We start from the raw sequence: 18,297 nt of genomic DNA on the forward strand, positions 1-18,297 counted from the left end.
AAATCCTGTCTTTGGAAAAGGAAAGGATACCTCAGCATCGAGAAACAGAAGCAGAGGTTTCGTGAGATTAAACAACATTTTGGCTTCACAGAAAGGGTGATTGGAGGAGCATAGAGGGAAATGAGGTTGGAAAGAGGAGAAGAGAAAATGTAGTCATTTGCACATCATTATTTAAGGCAATACTAATGATGGCCACCATTTCATTTTCTGCATACCACATACTGGTCCTGGAGATATTTATGTGTTTATTATCTGTCTTCTTTCTCAGGAGAGGCTGCTTCTCATAAGCAAAAGCTCTTGTGGCGTGTGCATGAGTCTATTTTTCACTCCCAGAATGGTGCCTGCCTGGCATATCATAGACATTCGTTCCAGTTACTTCTGCTGGGTAGCAAACCCCCCCAAACTTAGTGGCGTAAAACACCATCACTTGTTATGCTCTTGGATTCTATGGATCAGGAGTTTGGAAAGAGCACATAGGAGACAGGGGAAAGACATAATGCCCCAGGTTCAGAGCTACTGCTCTGTACTAGGCACTTCTCTGAGCATAATTCCATCCATCAGTTCCTCCCTATGAAGGAGGGTCAATATGTATCCCTATTTTACTGATGATGAGCTAGAATCTTTGAGAGGTTATATAGCTTGCCCGACCTCCCAGAGTTAATGGGGGAAGAGCCATGGTTTGAATGCAGATCTGTCCGATTTCAAAACGAAACTTCTTTCCACTCTGCTATGTAGCCTTTCCAGAGTGGCTACCTGTGTTTGCCAAAAAGTGGGAGGCCATCTTGGCAGGGAGCCTTCTGCCTCCCAGGGAGATGAGTGGTTCTCGAGCCATGCTGGTCCCGTAGGGGGCATTGGGAAATGCAAGTGAGGAGAGGCTGTTATGGGGACTAGGGATTTCAGATGCCCTGTAATCATGGGATAATACCACTCAAAGAATTGTCTCTTCCCAAGTGACAGTAGTCCCTGTTGAGAAATACTGCTTGAGAAGGGAGGAGGATCTGTGAAATATTGATCTGTGCTGAAACCCTCTGAAAGGTTGCTCAAATGGCTAGGCGCAGCAGCTCATGCCTGTAATCCCAGCACTTTGGGAGGCTGAGGCAGGCGAATCACAAGGTCAGGGGTTCAAGACCAGCCTGGCCAACATAGTGAAACCCTGTCTCTACTAAAAATACAAAAAATTAGCCGGGCATGGGGGTGGGCACCTGTAATCCCAGGTACTTGGGAGGCTGAGGCAGGAGGATCGCTTGAACCCAGGAGTCGGAGGTTGCAGTGAGCAGAGACCTCACTACTGCACTCCAGCCTGGGCGACGGTGCGAGACTCAAAAAAAAAAAAAAGAAAAGAAAAGAAAAGAAAGGTTGTTCCAATACAATAGAAGCTCAGGGGTTAAAAGTCCCCATTTTAGTGTCTGACAGATGGAGGGTTGAATCGCAGTTCTGCAGCATATTAGCTGACCAGGTCAGGTAACTACTCAGAGTCTTAATTTCCTTATCTGTAAAATGGGAATAGTCAGAATGCCTCCCTCAAAGGTCTGCTGTGAGGAGTAAATGAGGTAAGGTCTTGTATTGGTTCATTCTCCCATTGCTATAAAGAAATACCTGAGTGGATAATTTATAAAGAAATGAGGTTTAATTGGCTCTCAGTTCTGTGAGCTGTACAGGAAACATCAAGGCTTCTGCTTCTGAGGAGGCCCCAGGAAACTTACAATTGTGGTGGAAGGTAAAGGGGGATGTAGGTATGTCTTACAGGGCTGGAACAAGAGCAAGACAGGGGAGGTGCCACACACTTTTAAACACGCAGATCTCTAGAGAACAGCATCAAAGGAATGGTGCTAAACCATTCATGAAGGATCCACCCGCATGATCCAGTCACCTCCCACCAGGCCCCACCTCCAACACTGTGGGTTACAATTCAACATGAGATTTGGTTGGGGACACAGATCCAAACCATATCAAGTCTGTTAGAAAATGCTCAGCCCAGGACCTGGCACACAGTGGCCACATTGCTATTATCATAATAGCTCTTTCATCCTTGATGCACAGAAAAGGTAACATCAGCAGGATGGATAAGAGCTTGCAGGCCACAGCGCAGCGTTTTCACAGATGATATGTTACAGGCCAAGTGACTGGGACCCAGTGAATTGCAGTGAAATGTACCATACACCATCAATATCTATCCCACCAGTTTCCATTTATTGAGCAGTACATCATTAGAATATCCCAGGGCTCTGAACAATAAAATCAATAAGACGGTTCAGTCATGGGCTGTTCTTTAATAACTCCAGACTTGAATGGGGTAGGGGGAAGTCAGTGAGCAGGAAAATGTCCTGAGTGCTTGGTCGGGGGTGGAGGGAGACATTTTCTCAGAGTGGGAGAAAAATAATGAATGAGGTAGCCTTCAGTCTCTGGTGGAGTGAGTGGCCATGAGCATTTGAGGCAACAGCCAAAGATATGTTTGGGTAAAATTCTTTCCACCTCGAGAGATGCGTTTTTTAAAAGATGGTTGAAAAGAAAAGAAAAGGTATCCAAAATGTGATTCTCAACCCTGACTGCATGTCAGAATCACAGGGGGAGTTTCAAAAGAGTCCCAATACTTGCACCCACCAAACTAATTAAATTAGAATTTATTGGGGTTGGGCCGAGGCATGAAGATGTTTTTCTAAAAAAAAAGATGTTCAGATGATTTTAATGTGCAGCCAGGGTTAAGAACCACTGGCCTAGGCAAACATGAGCCTGTATCACAATCACCTGGAGAGCTTCTTGCAACACAGAGTCCTTGTCTCCCACACCCAGAGTTTCTGATTCAGAAGGTTTAGGGTTGGGGCTGAAACTTACATTTCTAACAAATTCCCGGGTGTTGCTGATGCTGCTCATCAGAGACCACATCTGGAGTGCTTGTCCTAGAGCAGTGGTTCTCAACTGGGAGCAATTTTGCCTCTCCACGCCCTACCCCCCACCAGGGGGACACACATCAATGAATGGAGACATTTTAGGTTTTATCACAACTAGGTGAGTACTACTGGCATCTAGTGGGTAGATCCAGCGATGCTGCTAAACATCCTACAGTGTGCAGGACAGTCCCCTCCACAACAAGGAATTATCTGGCCTCAAATATCAACAGTGCCAAGGTTGAGAAATCTTGCTCTAGGGGAGACGATGGTTTTGAAGCCATTCTGAGAACATGAGGCTTTGGTTCCCATCAAGCTTAGCATGGGAGCCTGAGTGAAGATGAGGATGCCAGATTCTTGCTAGCCAAAGCCTGGTCATAGAGCATGGTATTTGACGTCAGAACAGTGCGTATCCTAATTTCTTCTCCACCTCTTGGATCTGTGACCTTGGGCAAGTTCCTCACCCTCTCTGAGCCTGGGATGATTATCTATAAATGGGGATAATATTCATTTGCAGCATTGTTACAAGAGGTAAAAGCCTCATGAGTGAAAGAACCACATGAATGTCAAGTACTCAACAAATTAGAGTAAGAATCAAAAGGACAGTGTTTCTCCACAGACCTCTGTCTCTCTAGCAGGGAGGTGCTGTCCCAAAAGCCCACCCCAGGAGACTCCTGACAAACCCTCCTGGGCCCCTAAAGCAAGTGGGAGCCCTAATCCAGGAAGATCAAACATTGTCTGGACCTTTGGGTCCTTGCAGGATGGATGGGGCTGCTTGAGTATCCCCCTGCCCTTGGCCTTTACCTCCTCTCATTTGTTTAACAAACTCAGCACATCCTAGTTTGGAAGCAAAGCTCATGGAGTCTAATTAACATTCCCCAAGCTTCCTTTGCATCCCTCCAGCCTTCACAATTCTGCCATATCCACATTCCACCTGCCGTATTATTCTTGTAGTATTTTTACTGCAATAGACTCGCCTTTATTTTTATGTAAGCACATTTTATTTTAAAAGTAATTTTGCATCATGGCCATAAGTGGAAATCTTGCTGTCACTTGCCATGAGGAGACAGCAACAATGCGAAGAAATCAATGAAACAAAAACAATGGCATTCAGTGCTAGCCGGGCACTCCTGTTACCTGCTGGAGATGCCAGTCCTGGGGGCAGGATTCTGCTTTTTGGAAAAGGAAGTTCAGTGGGGGAGTGCTGCTGAAGATTTGTTTGCATTGACCTGAGAGTTTGCTGGTAGGGTATTCAGGAGAGGTGGGTAAGAATTGAAAAAAGATTCACAGTCCCCCCTGACTCAATGCCATTCGATGTGAGCAGCATGTGAATCCTCTCTTGGGTAACTCTGACATCTCATTTAAGAACACACTGGGCAAGGTGGCTCACACCTGTAATCCCAGCACTGGGAGGCTGAAGGGGGAAGATCACTTGAGCCCAGGAGTTCTAGACCAACCTGGGCAACATAGGGAGACCTTATCTCTACAAATCATTTTTTTTTTTTTAAGATGGAGTCTCGTTTTGTCACCCAGGCTGGAGTGCAATGGTGTGATCTTGGCTCACTGCAACCTCAGCCTCCTGGGTTCAAGCAATTCTCCTGTCTCAGCCTCCTGAGTAGCTGGGATTACAGGCGTGCACCACCATGCCCAGCTAATTTTTGCATTTTTAGTAGAGACAGGGTTTCACCATATTGATCAGGCTGGTCTCAAACTCTTGACCTTGTTATCCACCTGCTTTTGCATTTTTAGTAGAAACGGGGTTTCACCATGTTGGTCAGGCTGGTCTCAAACTCTTGACCTTGTGATCCACCCACCTCAGCCTCCCAAAGTGCTGGGATTACAGGCGTGAGCCACCGCGGCCAGCCTACAGATAATTTTTCTGAAAAAATTAGATGGACATGGGATGCATGCCTCTGGTCCCAGCTACTCTGGAGGCTGAAGAGGGAGGATCATTTGAGCTCACGAGTTTGAGACCAGCCTGAGCAGCATAGGGAGACCCGGTCTCTACAAATATATATTTAATTAGCCAGGTGTGGTGGTGCATGCCTCTAGTCTCAGCTACTCAGCAGGCTAAGGGAGGAGGATCTCTTGAGCCTGGAGTTTGAGACTGCAGTGAGCCATGATCACACCACTGCACTCCAGCCTGGGCAACAGAGCGAGATCCCATCTTATGAATTTAAAAAAGACAAAAACAAAACCACGATCGCTATAGTCCTCAGGATCGGGTCCCTGTTAAACACTCTCCAGCCATGTGATTAGTTACAAGTTCAAGTGTGATGGGCGAGGTCCCCGGAGTCACACCACATGAACTCCTCCACAATCAGGCTGTATGGCCTTATTTTGCCTCATTTATAGCTGTGCTTACAGCATCACTTAGAGGTGAGTTCTCTTTGACAGATGAGGAAACTGAGGCATGAGAGGCAAAGTGACCTCCTAATAAATGGTAGGGCCGGGATGCAGACCCAGGCTAAGCCCTTCTGTGGAATAGCTGAGTTAGGAAGTGCAGGATGGGCTCCTAAAAACAAAACATTACAAATAGTGACTTTATGATCCACCAATTCCATTTCTGGGAATATACTCCAAAGAATTGAAACAGTGACTCAAACAGGTACTTGTACACCCATGTTCATAGCAGCATTATTCATAACAGCCAAAAGGTGAAAGCCACTCAAGGGTCCATTGACAGATGAGTGGATCAGTTGTGCTATATGCATACAGTGGAGTATTACTCGCCCTGAAAAAGGAATGAAATTCTGACGTAGGCTACGACATGGACAAACCAGGAGGGCACTGCGCCAAGTGAAAGGAGCCAGACACAAAAGGAAGAATAATGTCTGATGTCACTTACATGAGGTTCCTAATCAAATTCATACAGGCAGAAAGTAGAATGGGGCTTTCCAGGAGCTGAAGGAGGGGAGAGTGGGAAGTTATTGTTCAATGGATAGAAAGTTTCAGTTTTGCAAGATGAAAAGAGTTCTGGAGATGGATGGTGATAATAGTTGCACAACAGTGTAAGTATATTTATTATACTAAACTGTAAACTTAAAAATGCTTAAAATAGGCCAGATGTGTCTCATGCCTGTAATCCCCGCACTTTGGGAGACCAAGGTGGGCTGATCACCTGAGGTCAAGAGTTTGAGACCAGCCTGGCCAACATGGCAAAACCCCATCTCTACTAAAAATACAAAAAAATTAGCCGGGCGTGGTGGTGGGCACCTGTAGTCTCAGCTCCTCAGGAGGCTGAGGCAGGAGAATCGCTTGAACCCGGGAGGTGGAGGTTGCAGTGAGCCGAGATCGTGCCACGGCACTCCAGCCTGGGTGACAGAGTGAGATTCCATCTCAAACAAAAAAAGGCTAAAATAGTAAATTATATGTTATCCATGTAGAGCATCCTTAATTCAAAAATCCAAAATCCGAAGTACTCCGAAATCCAGAACATTTTGGGCACATAATGCTACAAGCAGAAAATTCTATACATAAATGCTTAATGCAACTTTGATTAATGCACACAATTATTTAAAATATTGTATAAAATTACCTTCAGGCTATGTGTATAAAGTGTATATGAAACAGAAATGGATTTTGTGTTTAGGTTTGGGTCCCTTCCCCAAAATATCTCATTACATATACACAAATACTTCAAAATCTGAAAAAATTCAAAATTGGAAACACTTCTGGTTCCAGGCATTTCATGTAAGGGATACTCAGCATGTATTATCTTGGACTACAACTTTTTTTTTTTTTTTAAAGAGAAGTGCAGGATGTTCAGAGGGGCTGTGACAGGGAACTCAAAGAAGGGATGGGGGCCAGGCACAGTAGCTCACACCTATAACACCAGCACTTTGGGAGGCTAAGGAAGGGAGGATTGCTTGAGCCCAGGAGTTTGAGACCAGCCTGGACACCACAGCAAGGCACCGTCTCTACCAAACATTTCAAAATTAGCCCACATGGTGGTGGTCACCTATAGTCCCAGCTACTTGGGAGGCTGAGGTGTGAGGATCCCTTGAGCCCAGAAATTTGAGGTGGCAGTGACCTATGATCATGCCACTGCACTCCAGCCTGGGTTACAAAGCAAGACTCAATCTCTGAAAAAGAAAAAGAAAAAAAAGTAATTAAAAATATTTTTTAAATGAAGGGATGGGGAAGAGAGTCAGGGAGGGCTTCCCAAGGAAGGGTCATTTCTCCTGAGACCTGACAGGTGCTGGCCTGGCCACCTTCATCCTTGGACCTATGTTCTTTCAGCTCCCCTCTGTGTACCCCATGACCCCCAGTTCACATCCCCTCCACCCCTCTCTTCTCATTAAGCTGGGTGGGAGGGGACCTGGTGGCCCCGCATGAGCAGCAGCTGCAGTGCAGAGCAGTTCTGGGCCGTTGACTGATTCCTCCCAGCGGGGCTTGGTGCTGCTGAGCAAGGGTCCACAGACCACCCAAAAGCCTCAAGGAAAAGTGGGGGTGCCTAGCCTCCAGCCAGTTTGCTGGATGAGAGGAGGCAGCCATGGGCAACCTCTCAGGCCTGAGTCTTCAACTTTGCCCGCCCCCCCATCCCCACCACCGGGACCCTGTATGTGGATGAAGCTGTCTGGCTAAATCTGTCAGTCAGAAATCATTCATTGAGGCCTCTCCCCCAAACTTAGCTCTGTGCCAGGTCCAGGGGCAAGGCTGGCATCCTACAAGAGATAAGAGCATGACCTTGGCTCATAGGGAACGAACCGACAGGTATCAAGAGAACCAACCTGGGCTAGGCGCTGTGGCTCACGCCTGTAATCCCAGCACTATGGGAGGCCGAGACAGTTAGATCACCTAAGGTCAGGAGTTCGAGACCAGCCCAGCCAACAGGGTGAAACCCTGTCTCTATCAAAAATACAAAAAATTTAGCCAGGCGTGGTGGCAGGCGCCTATAATCCCAGCTACTCAGGAGGCTGAGGCAGGAGAATTGCTTGAACCTGGGAGGCAGATGTTGCAGTGAGCCAAGATTGCACCATTGCACTCCAGCCTAGGTGACAAGAGTGAAACTCTGTCTCAAAAAAAAAAAAAAAAGAAAAGAAAAGAAAACCAACCTGACTCTCAAGGGAGTACAGTTCTCTATGTGGCAATGCTAACTCCTGGATCGGGTTAGAATTCCAGATGATTCAGAAATTGCCAGAAATATCCAGAAATTTCATCTCCCTCATTTGGGTTTTTCCAAAATAGGGGTTTTGGAGTCTGGCAGACCCAAGTGGTGGTTTCCATTCTCGCACCAACTCCTAACATGGCACCTGCCTCCTGAGACCTTGGGACGATTAAATAATGAGATCACATTTGACTGGTGCTTAGGCCATAATGAGTGTTTGTTTATTTCTGATTTATTTATTTTTAGAGACAGGGTCTCACTCTGTCACCCAGGCCAGAGTGCGGTGACACCATCGTAGCTCACTGCAGCCTCGAACTCCTGGACTCAAGCAGTCCTTCTGCCTCAGCCTCCAGGGTAGCTGGAATTACAGACGCAAGCCACCATGATAAGTATTTGACATGCATCTGATAGCGTTACTAGTCTTTGAGATTCTACAGGACCAAGGAAAGAAATTGACTTGCCCAGGCCCCTGTGGCTGGTTCACAGCAGAAGCAGGAATTTGAATCCACCTCTTTGCTCTTTATCCAGTATGCTTGTCGCCACACAGCACCGCCTTTTCTAAACCCATCGAGAGCAGGGGATTCTTTCTGGGCACCAGACAGCTCCCAAGTTTAATCACCAGAAAACCTCTTTTAAAATTTCCCACTAGGATAAAGGCATCTCCTACCCAGATCTAACAAAGAACCTTGAGCGTGCAGGTCTTCTCCCCCAGTAAGACGAATCCCGCTCCTCTGCAACGCGCCTGCTGCCGCTGTGAAACGTTTCCTCATCTGTGATCATGAATCACCCTGGAACCCAGCGGGGTCAGAGATGGACCTCTCTTCCCACTTTGTAAATGAAGAACTGACAATCAGAGAGGGGCGGTGTCTTTCCTAAATCCACACAGTGCAAGGTTGCATTCTACACCCCAGCTCTGAATCCGAGTCACACCTTCCCAGGCAGCATAGAAGCTGGGCTCCAGCTGGGAGCTTCCTAACCCAAGCTCCATTTGCATACAACCTTGTTTCCATGTCTCTGTGTTCCCAAGACCCAACTAACCCTTTTAGTTGGAAGTAAGTCAGAAAGTGCCCCTTGCAGCAGCCGGAAGCAGGCCTTTCAGAGTATAAATAGAATCGAGGGCTTTGTTGGTAGAATAACTATTCCAGTCAAGCAGCTCCTTCACATTTGTTATTAATTGTGGTCCGGGCAGACGCTGCAGAGGGAAATTCCGGTTGTAGATGTTTATTTGCAAGCAGCAGGCTCTAGAGTACACACAGCCCTGGGAGCCAGTGCAGCCTTGAGGTAGAACTCTGGAGCTGGGCCTGTTGGTTAAATCCTGATCATCGTGGATGAGCAGCCACATAGAAATGATGGCTATGACAGTATAATTTATTGAGGATTTACTAGATGCCAGGCACTGTGCTCTCTCCTGGATGTGAATGTCCATGTGGGGTGGATTCTGTGATTATACATACCCATTTTACAGATCAGAATACTAAGGCTTGGAGAGATTGCATAGCAGGTCCAAGGTCATTCACATCTGCCTGACCACAGGTCGTGTTCTTAACCCCTGCACCTTGCTTTCTCCTCCCAAATCATTATTGCAGGACACTGCTAACATGATCTTTGCCAGCACCACAACAGTGGAACAGCATGTTGACCCTTGCAAAGCACCTTCATCTCTGCTATGTCTTTGGAGCCCAAGGATTACATAGTCCTCATTTGACCCACAATGCTGCTAAGAAATAGGGAATTTGAGTAACAGAACTAACACAGCACAGCTATCTACTGGGGGAGCTCTCCGGGACCCCCCATCATCCTCAGCCTTCACACCTGCACTGCAAAAATATACTTGATATTCTCTCTCGATAAACCTGGCTTGTTAACATTCATCTGAAGTCAGCTTCTCCTGCTGCCTCTAATCACTCTGATTTTTCCACTTATTTTCTGTTTTGTGCCATGGGAATCTGATTACATTGTTAAATTCTTTTTTTTTTTGGAGCTGGGCACTGTTTGGGTTTTGGTCTTTCAAAGAGTTCCGTGTTCATAAAGACCCACATAGCTCTGACCACACGTCATTGTTATATCTGTCCTGCAGCTGAAAGCTGACACACTTCCTCTAGGGATGGATTTTCCTCTTTTTGAAATGAGGACAGTTTGATTGAGCATGGTGACCATGACAGGGCTCTGGGATCACAGACTCACTCCATTCTCCGCTCAGCTACTTTATAACTGGGACCTCTCCAAGCCTCAGCTTCCTTGTGCCTACAATAGAGAGATAATAGCTCTGTTTTCATAGCAGTTTTGATAGAAATGAATAAAATCATGCACAGAAGTTGCTTAACACATAGTAGGCACTCAGTAAATGGTTGATCTTTTTCCTGACTCGCTGTCTTCCCCCTCTGCCCCCCATCCCCATCTCTATTTCTCCTTCTCTGCATGTCTCCTTTCTTCAGATATTTTTGTTCCTTCCCACCCACCCCTTCCCCAGAATAGCTGTACTCAGAAGAGCTCTGGGTTTTTTGTTCCCCATTCTCTTTGCAGCTCCCCAGACTAACTGTCTGACCCAAAGATGACTTTATATTTACTCCAAGGGAGCTCTCTTGCTGGAGTGATTTGTCTTTGATTTCACAGGACTCCTCCCTTTCTCCAAAAGAAAAGCATCCATGTCTGTGTCTGTCTGTAAATCTGTTCTGCCTTTTAAACCCCTAAAGAGAAGTTGTAAAAGACCTCAGCATCAACATCCAAGCCCTTTTTAAAGACCAGCATAGAGTCCTTACACCTATCCTCTATATCCCAAATCTCCACTTCTGCAGAGAGCAAGTGGAAATATCAGGGCTGGCTTTGGACTCGGCAACACTCAGCTTCCCCTCCCACCTCTGTCCTCACTCACTGTGTGACCTGGGAAATGTGCTGACCTCTCTGAGCCTCAGAGGATGAGAATGCATTCTTCCCAGGGTCAAATAACAATGGATGCATAGGAGGCATTTAAGAAACACCAGCTCCTCTGGATCAGAGCAGCCACTCTTCTTCAGAACACATTCATTAATTTGCTCATTCAAAAACTATGGCAAAAGATGTTCATGGCTACAGGGAAAAGCAAGGGTTAATCTCAAAGGCCCCATACACCTTAAGTGGATGGTTGGTGCTTGGGATGATAAGCTCTTGGAGGCTTTGCTGGATGCATAGTTGGAGGGTTTGCTGTATGCTTGGATAGATGAATGGTTAGATATGGATGAGTGGACAGGTGAGTAGTTAGATTTGGATGGATGAATAAATGGATGTATGGATGAGTGGGTGGAGCAATGGATGAATGGACTTGGATGGATGAATAAATGCATGAACGAATGGGTGGATGGGTGGAGGGATGCATGAGTGGGTGGATGAATGGACAGATAAGTGGTTGGATTTGGATGGATGAATAAATGGATGAATGGGTGGATGGGTGGAGGGATGGATGGATGAGTGGTTGGATTTCGATCAATGAATAAATTAATGGGTGGAGGGATAGATGGATGGATGAAAAGATACAGCCTTATTAGTCACCTAGAATCAGCATCTCATCTAATACAGAAATACTGGAATACCTATGTTAGTCCTTAAATGCATGCCTACCTGCCTGCAATAACTAACTTACAAAGTATTTGGTTAGCAACAAGCAACTAAAAGCAATTGTTATAAACTTTTCCTTCCAAACTCTAGGTATGATCATATGGTGTGTATTAGTGGTTCAGGGCATGATCTTTGGAATCAGACCTGTGTTTGAATCTCAGCTTAACTAATTAAAGCAGTGTGACCTTGAGCCAATCCCTTGGCCTCTTCTAAGCTGTGGTTTCGTCATTTGGAAAGCGGGGATAATAGCATTACTTTGTTAGGATCATTACGAGGATTAAATTATCTAATGAATGTCAAGGGCTGATCAATGCTCAATAAAAGGTATTGTTATTTTACTGATCCCAAATGTGCCTTCCTGTAACTTTTGTTTCACCAAGAACCAGATGTGTGTCAGATACTGTTGAAGTGTTGCAGATTCTGTGGTAAACAAGGCCAAAATAGCCCCTCATCTCTTGGAGCTAATGTTCTAGTGGTGTGTTCAGATAATAAGCAAGTAAACAGATAAACAGTTGCAGACAGTGTTACATGCTATGCAGAAAGTTGAAATCGGATGAGGTGAAAGAGAGTAAAAGAGGTGGTGGTGAGTCCGCTTTTTGGACTGTGAACTAATGACAAGAAGATGCAGCCACGCAGAGATCTGGGGAGAGGGTGTTCCAGATCACAAGAAGCCAGGGAGAAGGTCCTAAGGCAGAAATGAGCTTGTTCGAGGAAGAGAAAGAAGGCCAGGGGACAAGATGGAATGTGAGACCCACCAATCGAGGGCAGAGAGATCTGAGTAGTTAGATCACACCAGCCATAGAGGCTGTGTAGTGTGATTTGGGTATTATCTATGTCAATCTTGTCCTGTCTCCTGGAACTACGTAGAAAGAGCCTCGTTCATTCAGCAACCGTTCAGCCTTCTGATGACAGCTTAGACTCCCGATGTCCTAATCCCCCAGCCCCACAGTCTCCATCTCAGTTCTCCCGGTTTAGATGCTGGGACACTTGCAGCTACTACCCCGACAATGTCCTGGGTCCCATAATCCCAGAACTCTTAAGAAATTGGGTTGGACCCAAGTGAAATCAGGCTGAGGAAAGCTAGGAGATTTCTAGTTGGGATTGTAATAAGCTAAACTAGGAAGCTGTGTTTTTATCTGAAGCAAGAGAAAGAGAGGAGTCTTTGGGGCTGATTTTCGGAATAAAATATGTCTGGTACTATTTATCCAAGTGGATGTGGTATAGGATTTGGATTTAAAAGAACATGATAGATGACAGTGGGTGATCTGTAGCCTTACTGATGCAGGAGCTCAAGGCAGGCCACAAGCACCTGGACCCTTATCCCCCCTTGGCAATGTACTCCACGTTAGTTTTCTTCTCGGGCAACCTCTCTCCATGTGGGAACAGAAAGGCTCATAGAATCTTCTAGTCTCCTGTGTAACAGAAAAAGAACCTCTCACCGGGCGCGGTGGCTCACGTCTGTAATCCCAGCACTTTGGGAGGCCAAGGTGAGCAGATCACCTGAGGTCAGGAGTTCCGAGACCAGCCTGGCCAACATGATGAAACCCCATCTCTACTAAAAATACAAAAATTAGCTAGGCATGGTGTTGTGTGCCTGTAATCTCAGCTACTCAGGAGGCTCAGGCAGGAAAATCACTTGAACCTGAGAGGTGGAGGTTGCAATGAGCCAAGATCACACCACTGCACTGCAGCCTGGCCAACAGAGCAAGACTCCATCTCAAAAAAAAAAAAAAAAAAAAAAAAAATAACCTCTCTTATGTAGTAGTTCTAACAAAAGTCTAGCATTCTGTCTTATTGGTTAATTAACTTGGTTGAGTCATATGTTCATCTCTAAACAATACTGTGGCTATGGAGAATCAGCGTTCCCATTGGCCAGGCCTAAGCTGTAGGTCCACTCCTGAAATTGATGATGGAGTTAGGTCTTCCCCACCCATATGGACTGAGAATGGAGGAGAGGAGGATGATGCCACAAAAGGTATTGGATGATGAAGTTTCAGTTATGCAAGATGAGTAAATTTAAAGATCCTGCTGTACAACATTGTATTAATAGGCAGCAGTACTGTAATGTACACTTAAACATTTATTAAGAGGGTGGATTTCATGCTATCTGTTCTTACCACCATTAAAACAAACAATATACTGGGTGCTACTGGAAGAAGGGAGAATGAATTCGGGACAGGCAAAAACAACACATGTATCTTACCTTCACTAACTCGAAATTAACTGCTTCTTCCTCTGTCATTCAGAGATACATCTCTTATAGCTCTTACCTCCTCCTGCCTTGTTCACTAGCTTAATATGTGTCCATGTGTCTCTTCCAGCATTTTTAAGCTCCTCAGAATGGAAACTATGTCATAACAACCCCAGGGTCCCCTAACCCCTTTTGTGCCTGACAGTGTGAGAATCTAAGACGTGCTTAGTGGCATTGAATTATGTTTTAAGGCCCAATTTGATGACTGTGCCCCTAAAATAGTCCCCAAAAGAAGCATCAGAGAAACTTCCCACCCCTGCAAAGGATGGCAGAGCCTCACGTTCTCCTCTCTGTTCTCTTGGGTTTTCCCCAGGTAAAGCCAACAAGAACGTGCAGTGGGACGAGGACTCCGTGGAGTACATGCCAGCCAACCCGGTCAGAATCGCCTTTGTCCTGGTGGTCCACGGCCGTGCCTCTCGGCAGTTGCAGCGCATGTTCAAGGCCATCTACCACAAAGACCACTTCTACTACATCCACGTGGACAAGGTGAGAGGCCTCTGTGATCACCTCTTGCTGGGCTTTCTTCGGGGTCTGTCCGTCCCTCCCTGATACCCTCCTTCTGCATTGCTAGTCCAGGCTGCCTGCTTTCAGAAAAGGCTTGGAAGCTGACCAGCTGCCTCTCGGAGCATGTGGCCCTAGAGTGCTGTCTCTATGTGTGTGTTGGTTTCAAAGTTTCCAGCTGTGACTTACAATTTTGTCCATAAATGATAAATGCTGTTTTTTGGGTTTTTTTTTTTCCTTTTTTTTTGATGGAATGTCGCTCTGTCGCCAGGCTGGAGTGCAGTGGCATGATCTCCACTCACTGCAACCTCTGCCTCCTGGGTTCAAGCAATTTTCCTGCCTCAGCCTCCCAAGTAGCTGGGACTACAGGTGCATGCCACCACACCCGGCTAATTTTTGTATTTTTAGTAGAGACAAGGTTTCACCATGTTGGCCAGAGTGGTCTCGATCTCTTGACCTCGTGATCTGCCCGCCTCAGCCTGCCAAAGTGCTGGGATTACAGGTGTGAGCCACCATGCCCGGCCCATAAATGCTGTTTCTTACCTCTCCCCTCTGTCCAGTGCCCTCTGCCTGCCTCTCACATACTTTGTGGGAATAGCTTACCTTTATTAGTCCATTTTCATGCTGCTAATAAAGACATACCTGAGACTGAGTAATTTATAAAGAAAGATGTTTAATGGACTCACAGTTCTAAGCAGCTGGGGAAGCCTCACAATCATGGCGGAAGGCAAAAGGCATGTCTTACATGGCGGCAGTAAGAGAGAAAAATGAGAGCCAAGCAAAAGAAGTTTCCCCGTGTAAAACCATAGATCTCATGAGACTTATTCACTACCACGAGAACAGTATGGGAGAAACCACCCCCGTGATTCAGTTATCTCCCACTGGATCGCTCCCATAACACCTGGGAATTATGGGAGCTACAATTCAAGATTAGATTTGGGTGGGGACACAGCCAAACCATATCACTATCCCAGGAGTGCATACACTTTTTCTATGGAAGGCAAGATAGTACGTATTTTAGGTGTTGCAGGGCACATACTCTCTGTCACAGCTACTCAGCACTGCCCTTGTGCTAAAGCAGCCAAGGAGAACATGTCAACAAATGAGCATGGCTGTGTACCAATAAAACTTTATTAACAAAAACCTGCATCAGCCCTGCTGACTCCCGAGCTACCTTGTCCCTGAGGTTTCTATTGGTGACACAATTATGCCTTTAGTCAAGAAGGCAAAGGGGGAAGTCTTGTCCAAAAGGTAGGCTTCTAGCAGACCTGTGAGAGGATAATGGAGGAGCAATGAGTAGGAGTGGGGACAGAAAACAAAAATTCTGCCTCTGAAATATACATGGGTTTAGATGGAGCCATATTTCCCAGCTTGTCTTCCTCAGACCTCATGCAGCTGTCATGTATAAGAATGCAAAGTTGGCCAGGTGCAGTGGCTCATGCCTGTAATCCCAGCACTTTGGGAGACCAAGGTGGGCGGATCACCTGAGGTCAGGAGTTCCAGACCAGCCTGTCCAACATGGTGAAGCCCCATCTCTACTAAAAATACAAGACTTAGCTGGGTGTGGTGGCTCATACTTGTAATCCCAGCTACTTGGGAAGCTGAGGCAGGAGAATTGCTTGAACTTGGGTGGTGGAGGTTGCAGTGAGCTGAGATGGCACCACTTTGCTCCAGCCCGGGTGACGGAGCGAGACTCTGTCTAAGTAAATAAATAAAGCGAGACTCCATCTCAAAATAAAATAAGATAAAATTTTAAAAATGTGAAGTCCCAGGCACCACCAGCCCAAGCCCAGTGAACCATTAGCTCAGAAGTGCAGCCAGTGAATCTGCATTTCAAATAGCTAATTTGAAATGTAAAAAATAATACAAGTTTGAATTGCAGTACAGAAAGACACTCCAGTCCAGGATCATTTACTTGGCAAAGGCCACTGTGCTCAGAAGTGCCCAACCAGGAGGGAAGACACAGAGAGGGGACAGGGGTGAGGGGCATGCCTGGGTATTTTCTAGGCCACTGACTGTCATCACCCTTTCTCTCCTGGGAAAAGCGCTCTAATTACCTGCATCGGCAAGTGCTCCAGGTCTCCAGGCAGTACAGCAATGTCCGCGTCACCCCCTGGAGAATGGCCACCATCTGGGGAGGAGCCAGCCTCCTGTCCACCTACCTGCAGAGCATGCGGGACCTCCTGGAGATGACCGACTGGCCCTGGGACTTCTTCATCAACCTGAGTGCGGCCGACTACCCCATCAGGTAAGGCAGCCAAGGGCCCCAAGCCAGTCTTGTCTGACGTCCTGCTCTGGCTGGTCATGGCTGGGAGCTCACAAGGCAGAAGGAGACTGATGCATAGTCTCCACAGGATCGCTCAGGATAGGATTCTGATTGGACCTGAGAATCACTGATTCATTCACTCATTCATTCATGCATTCAACAGATACAGACGGAGCACGTGGTTTTCCCAGCTCTATTAGCTGATATACCAGTGCACTAAACAGACGGAAACTCCAACCCGCGTGGAGCTTTATGTTAGGGTTCTCTAGAGGGACAGAACTAACAGGATAGATGTATATATAAAGAGGAGTTTGTTAAGGAGTATTGACTCACACAATCACAAGGCGAGGTCTCACGATAGGCCGTCTGCAAGCTGAGGAGCAGGGAAGCCAGTCCGATTCTCAAAACCTCAAAAGTAGGGAAGCCCACAGTGCAGTCTTCAGTCTGTGGTCGAAGGCCCAAGGATCCCAAAGCTGAAGAACTTGGAGTCCGATGTTCAAAGGCAGGAAGCATCCAGCATGGGAGACTCAGCCAGCGTATTCCTTCCACGTTCTGCCTGCTTTTATTCTGGCCATGCTGGCAGCTGATTAGATTATGCCCACCCAGATTGAGAGTGGGTCTGCCTTTCCCAGTCCACTGACTCAAATGTTAATCTCCTTTGGCAACACCCTCACAGACATGGCCAGAAACAATACTTTGCATCCTTCAGTCCAATCAAGTTGACACTCAATAGTAACCATCACAAGCTTCCATTCAAGTAGGGAGACAAACAACAAAATAAGTTAAATGATATCTTAGAAAAATAAAGTAAAGGGCAAAAGTAGGGGACAGTTGTAATTTTACCAACGGTGGCCTGGAAGGTTTTCACGGATAAGAACAGAAGAAGATGAAAAAGAGAGTCACGCCTACAGAGAAAGTGGTCCAGGCAGGGGCAAAGGCAGGGGCTGAGCCCAGAGGTGGGTCCATGCCTGGCTTGTGCAAGGAACAGCAGGGTTCAGTGGAGCTGTAACAGAGTAAGTGAGGGGCAGCATAACAAGAGATATAAAGTCAGAGAGTAATTTGAGGCCAGATCGTGGTGATCCTAGAATTTGGCTGTTAGTCCAAGCAAGAGGGAAGCCACTGGCATGATACTTTGAATGATATTCTGAACGATATATACATATATATCTATTTTGGAGACAGAGTCTTGCTCTGTCACCCAGGCTGGAGTGCAGTGGCGTGATCTTAGCTCACTGCAGCCTCCACCCACCAGGTTCAAGTGATTCTCCTACCTCAACCTCTGAAGTAGCATAGAGATGGTGTTTCACCATGTCGGTCTCAAACTCCTGGCCCCAGGTGATCTGCCTGCCTTGGCCTCCCAAAGTACTGGGATTATAGGTGTGAGCCATCGCGCCAGGCTGTTATTTTCTCTTGAGAGGGCAGCTTTTTCCTTTGACTGTGTTTTCCATCTGGATTCGCTGACAAGGGTGAAAAGGAAAGTGGATGGGGGTGAAGAGGGGGATCTTCCTCCCTCTCATGGCATGAGGCCATAGGGTTCAGCATTCCCAGGAGACCTAGATGAAGGGGTCCTAAAAAAATAAAACTTTTATTAAGGCAACTTTCAAATATGCACAAGAGTACCAAGAATAGTGTAATGAACTCCCACATGGATGTCACCCAGGTTAATTCATGGCCATTGTTCTTGTATCTGGAC

At 46.4% G+C, this 18,297-nt stretch overlaps 1 protein-coding gene across 2 annotated transcripts in view; it reads left to right on the forward strand.

Moving 5' to 3' along the window:
• The window catches only part of XYLT1 (xylosyltransferase 1), a 367,921-nt gene that overhangs the window by 256,834 nt on the left and 92,790 nt on the right, over nt 1-18,297 (forward strand). For both annotated transcript variants that reach the window (XM_031007129.3, XM_055365348.2), the window contains 2 exons: nt 14,151-14,323; nt 16,384-16,586. In XM_031007129.3, coding sequence (XP_030862989.2) covers nt 14,151-14,323; nt 16,384-16,586 — 376 coding nt within the window. The remainder of the gene's footprint in view (nt 1-14,150; nt 14,324-16,383; nt 16,587-18,297) is intronic.

The sequence above is a fragment of the Gorilla gorilla genome, chromosome 18 (assembly GCF_029281585.2).
Source record: "Gorilla gorilla gorilla isolate KB3781 chromosome 18, NHGRI_mGorGor1-v2.1_pri, whole genome shotgun sequence".
Classification (NCBI taxonomy): domain Eukaryota; kingdom Metazoa; phylum Chordata; class Mammalia; order Primates; family Hominidae; genus Gorilla; species Gorilla gorilla.